The sequence below is a fragment of the Lontra canadensis genome, unplaced genomic scaffold (assembly GCF_010015895.1).
Source record: "Lontra canadensis isolate GAN:19392208 unplaced genomic scaffold, GSC_riverotter_1.0 scaffold5, whole genome shotgun sequence".
Taxonomy (NCBI): Eukaryota; Metazoa; Chordata; class Mammalia; order Carnivora; family Mustelidae; genus Lontra; species Lontra canadensis.
Window position 1 is genome coordinate 19,845,293 of NW_022630999.1, and position 19,423 is coordinate 19,864,715.

At 45.8% G+C, this 19,423-nt stretch overlaps 1 protein-coding gene across 1 annotated transcript in view; it reads left to right on the plus strand.

Moving 5' to 3' along the window:
• The window catches only part of GALNT10 (polypeptide N-acetylgalactosaminyltransferase 10), a 208,962-nt gene that overhangs the window by 108,747 nt on the left and 80,792 nt on the right, over nt 1-19,423 (plus strand). Inside the window, exon 4 of the mRNA XM_032851627.1 lies at nt 14,014-14,180. Coding sequence (XP_032707518.1) covers nt 14,014-14,180 — 167 coding nt within the window. The remainder of the gene's footprint in view (nt 1-14,013; nt 14,181-19,423) is intronic.

The window sequence follows — 19,423 nt, forward strand, 5'->3', positions numbered from 1 at the left end:
TTAAACTCTTCCTGCTGCCTCACACACAGATCGAGACCCCTTCCTTGCAGAGAAGGAGGGAGACGTTCTAGGTTCTAATCCTTTGTGCATGAAGGTTCAAGTGGACCAGGCATGGCAAGCAGGATTAGTGAGATATATATAAACAGACACAAGTGACAGATGACTCAGGTTGCATTTCACTCAGATGCTGAAGGTAATATATGGTTGTCCAGGAGCAGACAGATAACACTCAGTAAAATCGGTTACAGAGATGGGTTTGATTTCTAAGTGGCGCTGGCCTTGAAGGAATTTAAGGAAAAAAGAGAATGATGACTGTGAGTTAAGGTGGTATCCAGAGCAGCTCAGCAGAGAAGTGCTGTTAAGTAGAATAGGACAGGGGCGCCTGGGTGGCTCAGTCAGTTAAGCATCTGCCTTCGGCTCGGGTCATAATCCCAGGTCCTGGATCGAGTCCCGCATCAGGCTCCCTGCTCAGTGGGGAGTCTGCTCGTCCCTCTCCACCCTATTTGTACACTATCTCGTTCTCTCTCTCTCTCTGTCAAATAAATAAATAGATCTTTAAAAATAAATAAATAGAATAGGACATTATTCACTCCTGATTGTAAACCTCCTGCTCCCACCTTTCTGGGGGCAAGAAATCAGCAGTATCTCTACCACCAGCATCCACCTCCAATCCTAAACCTGCCCAGGTAGCGAATGCTAACAGTTGAGCTCTCTGTGGTTTTTTTTTCTCCCCCTTCATTCATGCAACATATATAGACAGATAAAGGGGTTTGTTTTTTGTTGTTGTCGTTGTTGTTTGGGGAGTTTTGGGGCCCTTTTTACAAAAATGTGGTTGTACCATATGTATTTTATTCTACAAGTAGTTTTTTAACTTAGCATGTTATAGTCATGTTTCCAAGACATTTCAAACAGCCATGTAATATTCCACAAGAATCTGACCTACCACAGTCATTACCCTGTTGATGGGCATACAGGTTGCTTCTTCCAGTTCTCTGTCTCTAGACACAGAGCAGCAGCAGTATCCTTGAACAAGGTTACTTTTCTTTTCCCTCTTTCATGAATCATCAAGAATCTTGTTATTGAAGCCCATTTCCTCCTAATGATGTTTGCCCAGCAGTTGGCATTTACTCAGAATCTGAAGTGTGGTCCTTCTGATGGTTATTTCCTGCTGCTAATTCTGGGTACCTTGACCTCCCATTCCGTACCGATTAAACCAGAGCTCTTCCCCCTGTCAGCCTGTGTTGGAAGTTGGAGCACATGGACTATATCACGTGTTACCTCTGTGGGAGGACCAACCCTATCATGGACAGCGGTGTAAAGAAACTGTTAGATTTTGCTGTGTGCTTTAAAAAAATTTTTTTTTGTTGTCGTCATAACTGTCTTAAAAACTAGATATGGTCTGAACGAAGTGCTTTCCAAAATGTGAGTTCAAAGGGAAAGGAAAATGTAACACAAACCAAGATGTCTTGAATACTGCTTGTATCTGAAGTCTGATGTGGGTTAGGGGCGCAGCCCCGGTGATGACAGTGCAGGGTGCACGGCTAGTAATAATAACCTTTCGCGATTCTCTGAGCTGTCTGTTGAGAAGAGGGAAGAGCAGGTGGGTGCCGCTGGCTTCTAGCAAAGCCTCCCTGAATGGAAAAGGACCTTCATAAAGACATCAGCCTTGGCACATGTTGTCCCACTAATCTTCTGGGTCCTCTGATTGCAGCCAGACTGTTAAAGAAAAAGCCAGCATCTATCCCATCCCCCAGAGAGGTGTAGAGAAGGGCTGGGAGCCAAGCCCCAGCGGAGGAGGGAAGGCTTGCTGTCAAGATGTGTCAGGAGAGGGCCCAGAGCTGCATCTGGAGAGAGGATGGGGGGGGGCAGGATCTTTTCACACTCTGCCCACTAACACCCAGTTTCTCCCTTTTGTTCCAGAACCTGGAGATATTTATAACTTCCTCTTAGCTTCTTGGTGACTCCAGAGCCCATTGGACATAGTCTTACTGCGAATGTTTTATTATAAGGGACTATTCTTTATGTAAAATAGATAGGGAAAAACACTGGAATACTGAGCTTAAACCATTTACTGGAAAAGGACCTACACTGTGGCCTGTAGAAGGTGGAAACTCACATTATTGAGCCAGATACTCTACCAGCTATATTCACCTGTAGTATCTCTTTCATTCCTTGTGACAGCCTCAATAGGAAGGAATTATATTCCCATTTTAGCCAGGTGGAAACTGAGGCATAGGGCAGCTGTGACATTGCCAAGGTGCCCCCCTGCTAAATGACAGCTGTGGGATTTGGACCCAGATCTGAGGGTCTCTCCAGCCCATGCCCCTTCCCTCACCACACCTGCTCTTGCTACTTCAGGAAGTACCCTTTGTTGTGGGCTACTATTTGAGATAATCCATGTATCATCTCACTCTGTGACTCTGGGAAGGTTCCTCCCCATTCCAGGCCTCGGTTTCCTCATCTGTAAAATAAGGAGTGCAAACAAGGTGAACTTCAGGCCTTCCAGCCTTCCTAGTCAGCGATTCTCATTGGCTTTTCATGTTGAAGCCATGCAGTAGTTGACCTTCTTCCTCAACCCAAAGAGATCCTGGCTTCTGCCACCCCCAAGAACACAAACCAACTCCCAAAGACCCATCTGGTCAGCGGAAAACCCAAAACTTTCACCTGTTTGGCAGAGGAGGGTGTGTTGACTCGACTCCCATGGGAAGGTGCTAAAATGGTGCACCCGTTCCTAGAAGAAAACTGTTTATCTAAGACAATAAACACTGGGAGCTTTAAACAACAGAGTCACTCCGCAAGGATTTTTTCAGATGATCATGCCCTTAAAAACACACGCGCACACACACAAGTTGCCCTTATATTCACTGACGAACAATTCACTCTATAGTGTACAGAGCACAGTGGTGGTAAAACCCCACGGACAGCAGGTAGTCGCTCATGATGCCATGGTGGCCCGGTGGGCACAGTATTGGTAAGGCCTCCGGAATCACGTGGAACAATACAGTCTGCCCCAGCAGCCTCAAGTGTCCATGACCTGGGGGGTCCCAATTTCCATATCAGCCTTATTTTGGAGTTTGGAAAGCTTAATTCTATAAGGTCCATTCTTTTCAAAATAATAAAGAAAAAATAAGGACACTTCATCTAGCTCAAGTACAACTTTCGGATGCTTGTTTTTGTTTTTCTCTTCTGGGAATGGACTTGGGAATAGGATGATGGACTCCTTGGCCACAAGGTCACTTTACCTGATGGGGCAGTCCCCTGCAAGGAAGCAGGGGCAGTAAAGGGAAAAGGGAATGTAGCTAGTTGGAATGTGGAAAAAACCATCGAGGTTCTCGAGGAGCAAGAGGTGAAAGCAAGGTGAAACCAGGCTTCCCGGTTCCTGAAATGGGAAGATGTTTCTAAGTCTGGCTACCAGAGTCTCTTATGACCCCCTCAACAGCAGAAATTTCTGGATCCCATCCATCAAGAGGCCTTGGCTCTTCTCTGTATGGCTGTGTGTCTGCTTCCCTCGTTAATTCTGGGACTCCCTTTCCATACATCAGGGGCATCTCCAAGAAAGAGAAAGAGGTTTCATTGGCCTGGTGCACCCAATCTAGGCACATTTCTTACTAGGCTATTGACCATGGGCAAGTTGATGCATTGGCTGCTCTTAGGTCAGAGCTCTACCCCTGCCCCAGGCACCATCATGGCCAGAGAAGGTGTGGTTATAGGGCTCACCCAGGACTTGTTCCTCAGCCTTCCTCGGGCATAGCCATTTCTGTTCAAGGAGAAGGCATGGCCAAGGGAGGCACCATGATTGACATGATGAGCACAGATGTTTCTTTTTGAACCAAGATGGCCTTTGATGCACCCTTATCTTTGCAGAGTTCCTGTCCTAGTCACTTCTCAGCTCATACAGTAAGTCCATTTTCTTTTAAAGATTTTATTTATTTGAGAGAGACCTTGAGCAAGCACGAGCGGGAGGGAGGGGCAGAGGGAGAAGCAGACTCCCCACTGAGCAGGGAGCCCAACACGGGGATCCCAGGACCCCAAGATCATGACCTGCGCCAAAGGCAGATGCTTCACCGACTGAGCCACCCAGGTGCCCCTGCAAATCCATTTTTAAAAAGGAGGAAACTGAGGCCCATTTTACAGAGGAGGAAACTGAGGCTTGCAGAGGTTTGGTAACTTACCCAGGGTTAGGCAACTAGTAGTTGGTGTTTTCCGCTCCACATCCATACAAACTCCTTCCAATAAAGGTGAACAAACACTGAATGGACATCAGCAAGCACATTGAAAGCACCCACCTTCCTACTAATGGTAGTTTTTATGCTGAAGCTCATCAAAACCCCTGGAGACCCACCCACTGGTCCAGCCGTCCTCAGACCTGCCAAAGCCCCCAGGTAGCACTTGGAACATGACAGCAGACACCAGGTCCTTGAAACTCCGTATGACTCAGATTTATTCTTTACATCCAGAGATTCCAAAGGCTTTCCTCTTCATGTTGCGGCTAAACTGAAGAACTAGCCCCAGCTCCTTGTCCAGTAGCCCCTGGCCATGTGGGCTGGGATCTCCACACAGCCTCTGTAGGCCTCCCCGCCACACTTGGAAAACAAAAGGGTTGGACTAGGCCCTTCCAGCTCCAGTTCAACCCAGCAACCATTAACTACCTACTCCCTGTTGGCAAGGCACAGGTCTGGGCGCGAGGATGCACTGCTTGTAATGCTTTCACGCTTTGTCTTTCCAGCCATTTTCATTCTGCCTTCCCCTTACAGCCACAGGCAGGGAAGTGGGAAGAGTTATCATGATTTTATTACTGCTCATTTATTTATCTCCCTCCCTCCATTCAACTGTGTCCCTTAGGGACAATGACTCGTTCCTCATCAGTGTAAATCCCAGGGCTTAGCATAGTATCTGTCACATAGTAGGTGCTCAGTAAACATTTCTTGAATGCATGCATGATTAAGGGAGCGAGCAAATGAAAATGTTTTGAGCCACTAGCTGGCTAAACCTGGGGTACCAAGAATGGATGCACGTCTACAGCAGCAAAACTCTTATTTAGGCCTTACAAAAGCCCTGTGCCTTTCTCTGGAATTCCATCTCTGATTCCAAGAGAATTGAAATCTGGGGCATTCTTCTGCTCCTAGTTCTTCTCCATATTTACCCTTCTCCAAGGACAGAGCTAGCCACTCTGTCCATGTGGCTGTTTTAAATGTTACCATGACACTCTGATGGCATTACCATCCCCATTTCACAGATAAGAAACTGAAGCTTGGTGAGTATGGAAACCTGCCCCTGGGTCTCATGGCTGCAGAGTGGCAGAGTCAGGATTTGAAGCCAGGTCGAGAGCCCTTTTGGTCCCTTAGACACATACAACATCAGGTTTGTTCAGTTGACTTGCATTTCAGCTGGGTCTGTGGATGGTGTCCTATGCTAGGGAATTAAGTGTCTTTTATAATTCCCTTCAAAATGATTGGATTGTTCTATTCAAAGTTGTCTCCAGAGAGAAGAGTTTTGAAATGCTTCCCTTTGATTTTGACTTCCTTCTTTCATATTCTAGTGCTCTAGCATTAAGCCCTGAGGGGGCATCTCAAGGGCCAGTGTATTAGATTTGTCTTTGGGTCCCAAGAGCTCAGAATCCCGCAGGGAATATTAAATTGGGGGCTGCTCAGCCACAGATGGGTTCAGTTATCTCCCAGTCTCCCCTCTGCCTCCCACCCTCACAGGGGCCCTCAGCCCAGCGCATTTCTCCCAGGCAGTGATGAGCAGAATTCAGCGGGAGACAGAGGCTGCCTCTGCAGATCAGAGGTGACTCCTGGGGAACCGTTTCTGCTTCTGTCCTTCAGAAGCCATCCTTGGTTCCAAAACAGATTGATGTGATTGAGAGGGCTTAGAGGTGATCCAGTTATAACAGCAAGGATTCTTTCAGTGATGAGTGACAGAGACCTAACTCAGACTGACCTAAGAAAATGTATTGACTCACGTAACTGAAAAGGCCAGGAGCAGAGCTTGGCTTCAGCTATAGCTGGATCCGAGTCCCTGAATGATGCCAGTAGGAACCTCTCTCCAACTCTTGGCTCTATTTTCTACTCCGTTAAATTCATTTGAAGGCAGTGAACATGTATGGTGGCCTCAGACAGACCAGACTTCTATCCTCCCATGTTCAGTGTCAGCAGAAAAGAGCCGATCTCTCTCAGCCAGAATGTACTCATTTACAGGTGCCCATTCCCGCACTGTCGTCGTGGTTGGAGAAAGTCAGTGTTCTGACTGGTTGAGCCAGGTTTCCTTGCCCACCCTCAAAGCAAGGCAGAGACCACCCCTGAACCCTATAGAATTGAAGAGTGGGAGATTCCTTAAGGAAAAGCAGGATGCTGTTAGCAAAGAAGGAGAAAGAAGACAGAGCACAGATGCCTGTGCAAGGGGCAGCCTGCTTTTCACTCAGGCATAGGCGCTTCTTTTGTGGTGCTGTCTGGGGCCAGAAATACTGAGGCAAGAGGACAGCACCATCGAGTGGGTTTGCCACATGCATGTTTATGGAAGCACGCAGAAGAGAACATTCCCTAAATGTTTAGCAGTGGCCTGCCCCAAGTGTCAGGATGTTGCCGTTGTTACCTTTACCATTGTTGATTAGCCTTTCTGTGCTTTTTAGACTTTTATCCCTGAGCAGTTCTCCGTTTTCTCCTCAAGAAAAACATTGTGATATTTTATTATTCAAGTACAATTAGCATACAGTGTCATATTAGTTCCAGGTGCACAATGTAGTGATTGAACAACGCTTTCCACTACTGAGTGCTCGTCACAATACATGTGCTCTTAATCCCTATCAGCTATCTCACCCATCCCCATCCATCTCCCCTCTGGGAACCATCCGTTTGTTCTCTATAATTGTTCCCTATAATTCTTTTGTGTTTCTCTTTTTATTCTTGTTGGTTTGTTTTGTTTCTTAAATCCTACATATGAATGAAAATGTATGGTATCTTTCTCTGACTTGTTTCACTCAGTATTATACCTTTTAGGTCCATCCCTGTCGTTGCAAATGGCAGGATTTCATTCTTTGTTATGGCTGAATGATAATCCGTTGTCTATCAATGGACATTTGGGTTGCTTCCATGTCTTAGCTATAGTAAATGATGCTTCAGGAAACATAGGGGGGCATATATCTTTTCGAATTAGTGTTTTGTTTTCTTTGGGTAAATACTCAGTGTAGAATGACTGAATCATACGGTAATTCTATTTTTAGCTTTTTTGGTGGGAGGACCTCCCTACTATTTTCCAGAGTGGTCACACCAGTATGCATTTCCAACAACAATGCAGGAGGGCTCCTTTTTCTCCACATCCTTGCTAACGCTTATTATTCCTTGTGTTTTCTATTTCAGCCATTCCAACAGGTGTAAAACAATGCTCAACATCAGTAATCATCAGGGGAATAGAAATTAAAACCACAATGAGAGATCATTTTACACCTGTCAGAATGGCTAAAAGAAGTATTATTTTAAATAAATACTGTCTAAATTTGAGTCCTGGATCTAGGTCCCTTACCTCTTTGGGACCTGTTTTCCTTCTGTGGAAATGGGATCGGCACTCTCCAGTTCTCCTGCCTCCCTGGGGTTGGTACAGATTAGAGGAGAGAGAGGACAAGTGCTCTGGAAACCATCAGGCACGATGACCCGTGGGAAGGCAGAGTTGTTATTGTCTGATCGTGGCCGAACCCAGCCTCCTTACATTGGGAATATCGTGCCCTAGTTTCCCTTCCTGGCCACTCTCTAAAGGCGTCGGGTGCAGGGATGCCTCGTGGTTATCACACACCAAAGAACTGGGCATAACTCCACCTTGCAGTGGTGAAATCTCAAGACACAACATGCAGATGGGTCTCAAAGAGGACCGCTAAGATGGGGGCATCAGTGGGGGCAGGGGCCTTCTGTTTCCATCCCCCATCCCCAGGCCTCCTCTTCCTGCTGGTATCTGGGGAGAGGAAAGAAGGGGCTTTTTGCAGGAGCTCCCCTACGGGAAGGGAGCTTGTGGGCAGGTCTGTGGCACCATGCTTCCTTCTGGGTTCTGGAGATACTGATTTCAGCAAGTCAGATAATTTTTTATTCAAACAAAGAGCCTCTACTAAGCTGGAAGCCAACTAATGACTAGTGCCCATGGCAAAAGTCAGAATGCTGTTGTGTGTTTATGTAGTAAATAAATGCGTGGATGGATAGAGGAGGGAGAAAAGGACTAGTCCCCAGCCCCCCTAAAAAAGGTACATGTTCGAGGCTATGATCCAAGCTGAGCCTTTCATTTGAGTTCTGAATGATCTGTAATTCCATGATTAAATCAAATTAGAAGTGAATTTAGTCTGTTGTGGCATTGCCTATTTCCCTTAATACGTGATGGTGTTTGTGTGTTTGTTGGCAGGCTGTGGGGCCCAGGCTGGGGTTTGAGAGAGTCAGGCCTCTCTGCGGGGTAATAGCTCTATTGTATTTCGCCCCATGGACTCCAGGCAACTTATTACTGCTAACCGCACTGCCCTCCCAACCCTGCTTCAGTCGAATGAGCCTCCTGTGAAATTGGATGGGAGGCAGGAATTTCCGTAGCAAACTAGATATCGCCATCTTTCTTGGCCACAGAGGACCCAGCTGAGTCAAGGGAAAGAGATTTTTTTTTTTTAAAAAAAGAGGTGCTTTCGTTTGTTTGCAAAAACCTACATAATGCAGTTTCTCCCTGAGAAAGCTGGCTGATGTGACCAAAGGGATTAGAGGTGGGGGAAGAGCTGGGGGAAGGGCCAGAGGAGGGCCATAGCACGAGGCCTGGCTAGAAACCGTCCAGCCAGATGGAGGAGCAAGACGGGACCTGAAAGAAGTCCCAAGGTCCCAAGAGGAAAGAGACTGCCTTGTCCAGAAGAACTGGACTGGCAGAATTTGGCAGGGGAGCGGGGGGTGGGAGTTGGGGGGTTGCTGAGTGGGGGATGTGCTCTAAGGGGGGGGTTCCTGTCCACACAGTTGGAACGGAGCTCACTGTCGGACACCAAGGGTTCATTCTTGTCCCTGCTCCCCACCCCCAGCTTCCCTTGGTGCCTCTAGCAGAGAGAGAATTTGCAACTAAGGAGACTGTGGACCCTGACCCATTTCCTCCTAATGTTTCTTTCTGAAAATCATCAAACATACAGAGAAGTTTTGAAAGAACTGCATGTTGAGCGCTCATGTTCCCACCGCCTGGATTCTGCAGTTAGCACTTCTCTCCCTGCTTTCTTACGTATCTGTCCATCCTTCTCTCCATCTGTCAATCTATTTTATTGTTTGAGATGTTTCAAAGTAAATTGCAGCACGCCCCTGATGCATTTTGACAGTTAAACAGTGGATTGCAGTGGCATACAAAAGGAGATATTTTGTTGTTACTTCTGTTGTTCCACATTTTCTCCCCAAAACTTCTTACCAGTCTTGTGGAGCTAGCTCCCTCCCACAATGTCTTTTACTTCTGGACTTTCAACTCCAAAGGTCTCTAGGGGCCCGGAAGACAATGTAAGGGAGTGAAACAGCTCTGGTGTAAGGCTGTGGGGAGTGGTAAAAGCTGAGGGGACCCAGAGAGCACCTGCCCAATGGAGGGGGGTGTCAGCTCCAGCCCACTGCCGCCACGTGAGACTCATGAGGATTTTTTTTTGAAATCTTGTACTTTTGAAGTGTTTACAGACTGGGTAAAGGGTATTAAAGATGACTTTTGTGTACGAGTTTTCTGTAGCTGCCTTGGCAGTTTAACATAAATTTAGCAGTTTAAACAACGCAAAGTTATTGTTAACAGTTCTGTAAGTCAGAAGTCCAATATGGGTCTCACTGGGCTAAAATCAAGGTGTGGGCCAGGCTTCATTCCCTTTTGAGGGCCCTGGGGCAGTCTTGCTTATCTGGGTTGTTGGCAGACTGGTTATGAAGAGTGAAACTCTGTTTTCTTGCTGGCCATCAGCTGAGGATTCTAAAGGCTGCCCACTTTCCTTGGCTTATGACTTCCTTCCTCCATCTTTAAAGCCAGCAGTGGTGAGTTGAGTCCCTCTCACACTTCATTTCTCTACTCCTTCCTTCTCATCTCTCTGACCCAGCTAGAAAGGTGCTCTACCTTTAAAGGACACTTGTGGTTACATTGGACCTACTTGGGTAATCCAAACTCTTCAAACTCATCTCAAGGTTCTTAACCCTGACCACATCTGCCAAGTCCCTTTTGCCACATAAGGTAACATAGTCATAGCTTCTGGGGATTAAGGCTTAGACATCTTCAGGCTGATACTCTGCCTACCATACCTGGCTTCTGACTGAAGATGAAGTAAACAGTTTTGACATTAGTTCTAGGCCTGCCTGGTCCTCAGGTCCCATCTTTTGGGCCCTGGGAAAATCCTTAACATCACTAATGAAATATACCCCATAGACAAAAAGAAATGAAAGACAAAAGGAATCTCAAATTTTATATAATCAGATTGTTAGCAATGATATTGAAATTGCTTTTCTGAAACAGTTATATATTATAGGAAAAAACAAATAAGTAACAATGTTAAGAACCTAGATTTTTAGCAAAAGAGATAAAATATATAACACCAGATAAAGACATCGCAAGAAAACAGTAGACCAATATCCATTTTGAATGTAGATGCAGAAATCCTCAACAAAATGCTAGCAAACCAAATTCAGCAATGTATAAGAGGGATTATACACCATGACCAAGTAGGGTTTATCCTAGGAACAAGGTTGGTTCAACATATGAAAATCAATCAATGTAATACACTTTATTAAAACAATAGAGGAACAAAACCCATGTGATCATTTCAGTAGATGCAGAAAAAGCATTTGACAAAATCCGATATTTTTCTGTTACAAAAACATTCAACAAACTAGGAATATAAGGGAACTTCATCAAGTTGGTAAAGAACATCTGTGGAAAACCCACATTAACATTATATTTATTGATGAAAGATTGCAAGCTTTTCCTCCTAAGACCAGGAACAAAATAAGGGTGTCTGCTTTTGCCACTTCTTTTCAACATTGTGCTGGAGTTTCTAGCCAAAGCAATTAGACAAGAAAAAGAAATAAAAGGCATCTAGCTTGGAAGAAGTGAAACTATTTTCTCATGACATTGTCTTATGTATATATAGAAAAACCTGAGGAATACACAACTACACAAAATTAGTAGAACTAATAAGGGATTTCAGAAAGTTGCAGGATACAAGTTCAATATACAAAATCAATCATATTTCTATACGTTAGTGAGAACGATCTAAAAAGGAAATACATATTTACTGGATATTTCTCCAGAAAAGATGTACAAATGGTCAGTAAGTACTTGAAAATATACTCAACATCATTAGTCATTAGGAAAATGCAAATCAAACCAAATGAGTTACCATTTCACACCCACTAGGGTGGCTATAATCAAAAGTATGGATGATAACGAGAGTCGGTCAACATGTGGGAAATTGGAGCCCTCATAGGTTGCTAGTGGGAATGTAAAATGTTCTTACCACTTTGGAAAACAGTTCAGCAGTTCTTTGAAGAGTTAAACATGGAGTTATATAGTCCAGCAGTTCTACTACTTGGTATCTACCCAAGAGAACTGAAAACATGTCTACACAAAAACTTATATATGAATGTTTATACCAGCATTATTCAAAATAGCCGAAAGGTATCCAAAATGTCAATCAGTTGATGAATACATAGATAAAATATGGTCTGTCCATACACTGGAATATTATTCAGCCATAAAAAGAATGAAGTCTTGATACATGCTACAACATGGATGAACCTGGAAGACATGTTGATTAAAAGAAGCCAGACACAAAAGGCCACATATTATATGATTCCATTCACATAAAATGTCCAGGATAAGAAAACCAATGGAAACAGAAAGCAAATTAGTAGTTACTAAGAACTGAGGGGAGGGGATAATAAGTAGTGACTACTAATGGATATGAAGTTTATTTTAGGGGCAATGAAAATGTTCTGGAATTAGATAGTGGTGATGGTTGTACAACTTTGTGAGTATATTAAAAACTACTGAATTATATACTTTAAAGGGGTGAATCTTATATTGAATTTTATGGCATGTGAATTATATCTCAAAAAGGACATGTAGTATAATATTAAGGTTCAGTAAAACTCTGTAGTCCTATCAAATATAAAACTTCAGCATGAACTCATGGTGCATGTATTAAAAATATATTTCTAGCTCTGGGGCACCTGGGTGGCTCAGTCAGTTAAGGGTCTGCCTTCAGCTTGGGTCATGGTCTCAGGGTTCTGGAATTGAGCCCCGCATCAGGCTCTCTGCTCAGCAGGGAGTCTGCTTATCTCCCAGTCCCTCCCCCACTTGTGCTCTCTCTCTGTTTCTCTGTCTCTTTCTCTCAAATAAATAAAATCTTTAAAAAACAAATGAAATAAAATAAGCATTTCTGGCCCTGACCACTGTAAAGGCATACAAACCATAACCAACCCAGTAGTAACAAATGCCCTTAGCACCCATATTGCAGTATCCAAGTGGTGATCTCGATGATAATCAGGAGTTGGGGTTCCTTGGCAGAATGGCTGATCCAGGTTGGGGCAAAAAATGTACAAGTTAAGCCTGGAGAATCTTTTGTAATCTTTTATCAGGAAGCAAGGACGTTATCAGTACTCTGTGGTCATATCCAAAGGACTAGGAGCCAACTTGCGAATACTTTCTTGGACTCAAGATGGTATTATTTGGGAACCATTAAGAATAATAATATTTGCACTGAACTGAAATATATTAATTATGTGAAGATTTATGAGTTCATAATGAAAACAAATAATTGGCCATCTTTGGAACATAGTAGAGAACCAAGTCATTCTGAAAACTGATGATCAAGAATGTGTCATGTCTTTCCTATACTTTTCCTATACTTTCCTGTACCTCAACCAAATAGTTGTTGTGAACATTTTTCTTCATTATAATATCCCAGCCAGTAAATGAAGAATGATAGAGTAAAAGTATCACCATTTTGCAAGCCCCTGATGAACTGAAGGATTTAGGCCCTGATCATCAGTGGCCACCAGCATCACAAAAGGGAAGATAACTGGGCAGTACGTGCTTCCTGTAGGAGGCTCACACCACTATGAAGAGGTCGCCAGAATGTCTCACTGACTTAGGTCAAGCCGCTAGACGTAGCTACCAGTTTACAGGAGCCAAAGGGGGCGGACAAAGGAACATGTTCAGAGACACCACAGCAATGCGAGCAGCAAAATGCAGACTGTGGGAAATCCAATAGCACAGTTGACCCAGTTTCTTCAACAAACAAACTATAAGGAAAAGAGACTTAGAAGGTGCATTAGCTAAAGACAGCCGTAGGCCTTGTCTTGATCCTGATTTCAACAACTGTGAAAAGATAGAAGATCAGGGAAACTTGAACACCAACTAGATATTTGATGATATTAAGGAACTATGTTAATCCCTTTGGGTGTTACAATGACATTAAAGGCCCATGGGGCCGGGCCTCCCATCCCCATGGGAGGGATGGGACTCCGGAGAGAAAGGGGTAAATGTCCCCTCTGCCAGCAGAGCCCAGGGAGGGAGAGGGGAGGGGGTTAAGCCTGTGAAGCCCGGTGTGTTCATCCAAATGCGTGGGCAAATGACTTCTCCACTGGTGAGGAGTGTGCGAGGGGTGAGGAGAGAGGCCAGAGCGTTACTGAAGGGTTGTCTTCCACCTGGAATCACGAGGATGGGCAACCATGCTCCTGTCGCGCCTGAGGCTTAAACAGGTTAGCACATGGAGGACACCAAACCCTAGTGCTACTGTCGTGGGTTTGTAACTGCTTCTATACAAGTCGGGGGTTCTTGTAGACATACCCCTCTCTACCATGTGTGCAGGAAATTGGAAGCATGACTTCGGGATGCTAAGTGGAAGGAGGTTCTAAAGTGACTGAGCTGTCCCTGGCTGTCACTCATTCCCTGAAGGCTAGAAAGGAGTGGCATTTGTGGTTCGCCAAACCATGTGCTTATGGAGTTCTCTTGGCAAGATGAGAGCTGAACCTGTTGTCTCCTATGCCCTGTGTCTCCCTCTAGCTGCAACGGCAAACGCTACCTGGAGACACTCCCCAACACCAGTATCATCATCCCCTTCCACAACGAGGGCTGGTCCTCCCTTCTCCGCACCGTCCACAGCGTGCTGAACCGCTCACCCCCGGAGCTGATTGCCGAGATTGTGCTGGTTGATGACTTCAGTGATCGAGGTAGGACCCTCACCCCTCACCCCAGCTTCCTGCCCCTGCGCTCCATCCAGTGACTGGCCAAAGGGGTGGCAGGTTTTCTTCTTCAGCAGCACCAGCAGATGGGCCACCGTTTACTGATGCTTGTTGTGTGCCTGGCAATGACCCTGGCCCTATACACAGTATCTCATTTAGTCCTCAAAACATCCCGTGAAGTAGATTCTGTTTTTATCCTATTTGTATCAATGTGCGCTGAACTGCAAATAACAGAAAACTCGATAAACAATAGCTCAAACAGGTAAGGGCTCATTCATTCATTCATTTCACCATAAGATCCAGGACTGGTATAGCTGCCTCAGGCTGTCATCAAAGAACCAGGCTTCTCTGTTCCTTCTTCTTCATCCTCGTGGTCCCAAAATAGCTGCTGTACCTCTGGGAAGTCTGCCTTCCAGGCAGGGAGAAGGAAGAAGGGTAAAGAGAACAAAGCCTCCCTTTTTCAAGATTTTGCCTTCTTATTCAGGAAAGACTTCTGGCCAGAAAACTCTGACATCCAGGCCTCCCTATCTGCCAGGGTGCCTGGAAATGAAAGTGTTTTGATTTGGGGCATCTTGAAGAGAGGTAGGAAAGGGAGATGTACATTAGAAAAGGGGCTGAGCATGCCTTTCTCTGGGCTCTGCCACACAATTCTACAGCTGAGAAGACTGAGCTCCAGTTCGCCTGCTCTAAGCAGTCTCACTGCCTGGTTGAACCTATCGGCCTCCAGTGTCAGGGCTCTACTAGGTACTGTCCAGGGGTACCAGCCACAGCTGCCCTCTCCTCCAGCAGGCCAGGTTCCATCCTGCCTCGGGATCTTCCCCGCTGCTCCCTCTACCTGCATGTCCTCCTGCCAGCTCTTCTCATGCTGGCTCCCCACACCATCTTCGGTTAGGGGTGTCATCAGCACTGCTCACTCCACTGCGTGTGTCGTTGCGTAGTTGCATGGCTCTTTGTTGTTGGTCCTCCTCACTAGATCATTCGTGGTCTAGAGCAGGGGATCCGTGACTGTGTGCGACTGAGTGAATGAATGGACAAGGAGGGAGAAAGCACGTCCCAGCCATACACGCACTCACACATACGCACGCGCACGCGCATACATGCACACACACATGCATACGCACATACATACACGCACACAAAGCCACACCAGCAGCAGGGTCATTTGCAGCCACGGAGATAGCCGTGGCTGGGGAAGACAGACGTTCCTTCCATGGCTGGTGCTAGCCGGTGTCTCTGTGCTCAGCTGCAGATCCCCGTCACCTGTGTTCTGAAGCAGCAGCTGTCCAGGGGGTGGACCCTACACCACTTGGCAGGATCCCTGTCTGAGTGTCGTGGGGCACGAGTCCCCCAGAGGTAGAAGAAACCACACATCCACTGGATTAGAAACAAGTGTGTCTCCCTGCTCAATTAGAAAAGAATTTTAAGACCATCTAGGCTGTTGGCTTTCGGTGTGCATCTCAGAGCAGTAGAGGCCCAGGGGTGCCTCAGGGAGCACTGTGAGCAGTAGGGTGAGCCTTACTGGGCAGTGGGGCATTGGGGGGCGGGTGAGTTCAGCTCCCTCTCCTGGCGTGGTCTGTGTTTGGTTTCTGAAAAGGTGTTCACTAAGAGGAGCTGCACTGCTTATGAATGCATGATAATCACAGATACCACTCAGCCTGCCCCTTTTACAGGTGGGAAACCCAAGGCCTAGAACTGTGGTCAGGCTTAACTAGAGCTCACAGCTGGCTGGTTGCAGAGGAAGGACAAGAAGCCTGTCTCGGGGCTCCCAGGGCGGCCTGTCCCTCCTCACCTCAGCTGGTTATGAGAAACGTGGCAGAAGTGTGGCACTCTTCTCTATCCCCAAGGACACTTCTCAATAAATTACTTTTCCATTGTATTAAAGAGCAGGGTTCTTTCTAGAAAGAGCTCATTATAAAACACATCCAATCCTGGGCTATAATGGTTTGCACCTCTAATATCCCAATTTCCTCAGTGATAAAAATAACATGATATACCCACCCCCCCAATAATAAAAGAACGTGAAAGTCTTCAGAAAGAAGAGGTAAATTTCATAAGAATGACATTTTCCAAGTGCATCTCTTTCTCCAGAGAGCAAAAATACTGGTCCAATGTGGTGCCATTGTGAGACCCTAATAGGATAGGGAAGAGAAAAGATACTATCCCTATTTCCCAGATGAGAATGAAAACTAAGGCCCCGATTGTTGCCCCTTTTCCTCAGTGAATCAGGCGTGCAACCCAGAGGCCAGCTCTTACCTCATGCCCCTCAGTCCTGCACAGTGGCTGTCAGATTTCCCAACCTGCATTTTTCAGAAAAGCAATCATTATTCTGGTTTCAAGAAGGAATTCTTAAGGCAGCTTTGGAAGAAAACTTACTCAGCAGTGATTGTTTTAAAAATGAGATTTGGGAGAAGCAATTTCAGAACTATGGAGAGGCCTGTCCAAAGTACAGCAAATACGGGCCATCATAAAAGACAGATGTCTCTGGGCCCTGTGAGCAGAGGCAGTTCTCAGAGTTGAAATTCATAGATGCTAACTACGGGCTAGATTGGGGCTGCCCAGCAGAAGGCATTTTCCTCTGAAATGAGTCTCCTCCAGGCTCCTCAGGGCAACTAATTGTAATTCAGCTAAGGGTTGAGACCTTGGGTAGGAGACAAAATTGGAGCAGATGAGTGCTTGAAATAAGATCCAGGGCTCTGTGCAGGGAGCGCTGGGGAGTAGACTGGAGGCTGGTGCTGACCCCAGAACAGTCATGGCCTTGCCTGCAAATAGAGCGTGCCGAGTTTTCCAGGGGTGTCCAAAAGCTCTTCAAATGTGTGAGCTTTGCTTGAGGATTAGGAGGACATGGAGGTGTTTTTGTACCAGTGGGAAAGAGAGATGAGGGTAGAGAGGAGCAGACCTGCCTCCAGATTACGCTGCTCGGATGGGAGATGTTTTATTAGAAGAAACAAGAGAGGCCTTTGTTCATCTGGTTTTTTTTCTATTCCTTTTCTCCTTCTTCTCCGCACTTTCAAATAGGGTTGGTTTTGCAGAAAAATAGGATATGAAGTAATGGAAAGGGTTATTGTCCTTGGCTGAATGACGATGGGCTCTCTGGAATGTTCTCCCATCAGGGAGCAAACAAACAAGCACGTGCACTGGGAACGGTGCCCTTGAAGGAAACCTTAAGCAAGAGTTTCAAGTGTTTGCAGAGCTCGTGATGGTTCATCAGCAGTGATTGGTGCTGGGAGGATCGTGGACATTGCCCGACCCACTGGCTCACAGAGGAGAGGCCCTCACTGATGAAGCTGGAGTTGGGTCCTCTTTCCATGATGGGCTTATTAATTCTGACCTGCACTCTCATACCATTGCCAGTCGTGGGGACCCGTCAAGGACATCCATTTTTGCCCTGTCCTACTCTGCATTTCAATACACCGCTCTTGACACTGCATACAGGTCTGTTCCTCTCTCAGCCTCCGTCTGCTGCCAGGAACCCCACAACTCTTGGGGCGGCCATTCCCCACCTGCACCGTACTGTGTCCGTTCTTTCACCCTGAGATTTGTACTGTGTATTTTTTCTCTACGCTTGTCCCGATTTAATTCAAATTCATATATTCAACAAATTTCATGAATTGATTGTACTCGATGCTGTACTAGGCACGCTGGGGATAAAACAGAACCAAGACAGACATACCCCCCAAAGACTCACATCTAGAAGGGCAGACCGATGAGGTAAGAGACAATCATAAGACCATGGAATGTCTGCCTGTCGGTGGAGATCCAGGCTCTGTGGAGCACAGAGAAGGTCAGGGAACACTTCACAGAGAAAATTCCAGCTAAACTCAATCCTAATGGGTAAGTAGATAATACTCCCCAGGGCATGGGAAGAGGCAGAGAGAACAGCATGAGCCCGGGATAGGAGTGAAGGAGAAAACTTTGAAAGTGCAGAAAGAGCTGATAACCTCATCATCTGCAGGCAATTACTATTAGCATTTAGGTCCCCCCCCCCCCCGCTCAGGTTTGTCTGTCTTAATACACTTTATCTTGTAGATCAAATTTAGGTTCACTGCAAAGTCAAGCCGAAAGTGCAGACAGTTCCCATATGCCCCTCCACCCGCACCCCACACGTAGCTAGCCCCCAGACCCCGTCAGTGCTCTGCACCTCCGTCAGAGTGGTCCAGTGGTGACAACCGATGGACCTATGTTGTCACATCATTATCACCCCAAATATATAGTTTTATATTGGGGTTCGCTCTTGGTGTCATATATTCTGTGGGTTTGGACAAATGTGTGAGGACATATATCCACCATTATGGGGTCGTATTGAATAGTTTCTCTGCCTTAAAACTCTTCTGCCCTGTGCCTGTTCATCCTCCCCTCCCCCTAGCCCCTGGCAGCAACTGACCTGCTTGCTGTCCCCATAGTTTTGCCTTTTCCAGAGTGTGTGATGTAACTGGAATCATACTGTATGTAGCCTTTTCAGATTGGCTTCTTTCCCTTAGTAATAGGCATTTAAGGTTTCTCCTTGTTGCTTTATGGCTTGTGGCTCATTTCCACTCGCTGCAGACTAATACTCCATTATCTGTGGCTATCGTGGTCTGTCTGTCTGCTCTTCTGCTGAAGGACATCCTGGTTGCTTCTGAGTGTGGGCAGTTATGAATAAACCTGTTACAAACATCCATGCACAGGTTTTTGTGTGGACATGTTTCAACCCTCGTAGATAAATAGCAAGGAGCACAGTTGCTGGATTACATAGTAGGAGTGTGTTTAGTTGTGTAAGAGACTCTGTGAATGAGAGTTGTTGTTGATCCTCACCCTCATCGGCATTTGGTCCTGTCAGTGTTGTGGATTTGTGCCTTTCCGATAGGTGTGTAGGAGGATTTTGTTGCTGTAATTTGCATTTCCCTATGATCTTTGCTGTTGAGCATCTTTTCAGATGCTTCTCTGCAAATTGTATGTCTTGTTTGGTGTCCACTGTCTTTTCATTTCCATTTCCTTTTTCATACCCTCCCAGTCCCCTTCTAGCTCCACTCCCACTGGGCGTAACCAATGTTAATAGTCTGGTGCGCGTTATCCTGCACAGTAATACTAACATGTAACAGCTCGTAGTAACAGGAAGTAGTACTTACTGAGCACTTGCTTTGTGCTAAGCGAATTCATGCATTCGTCACCATTGCCTCTCTTGAGGGTTCTGTCATTCCCAGTGTGAAAACCACTGGACTCAGTGATCTCAAACCACTTTTTTCTGCTTGAAA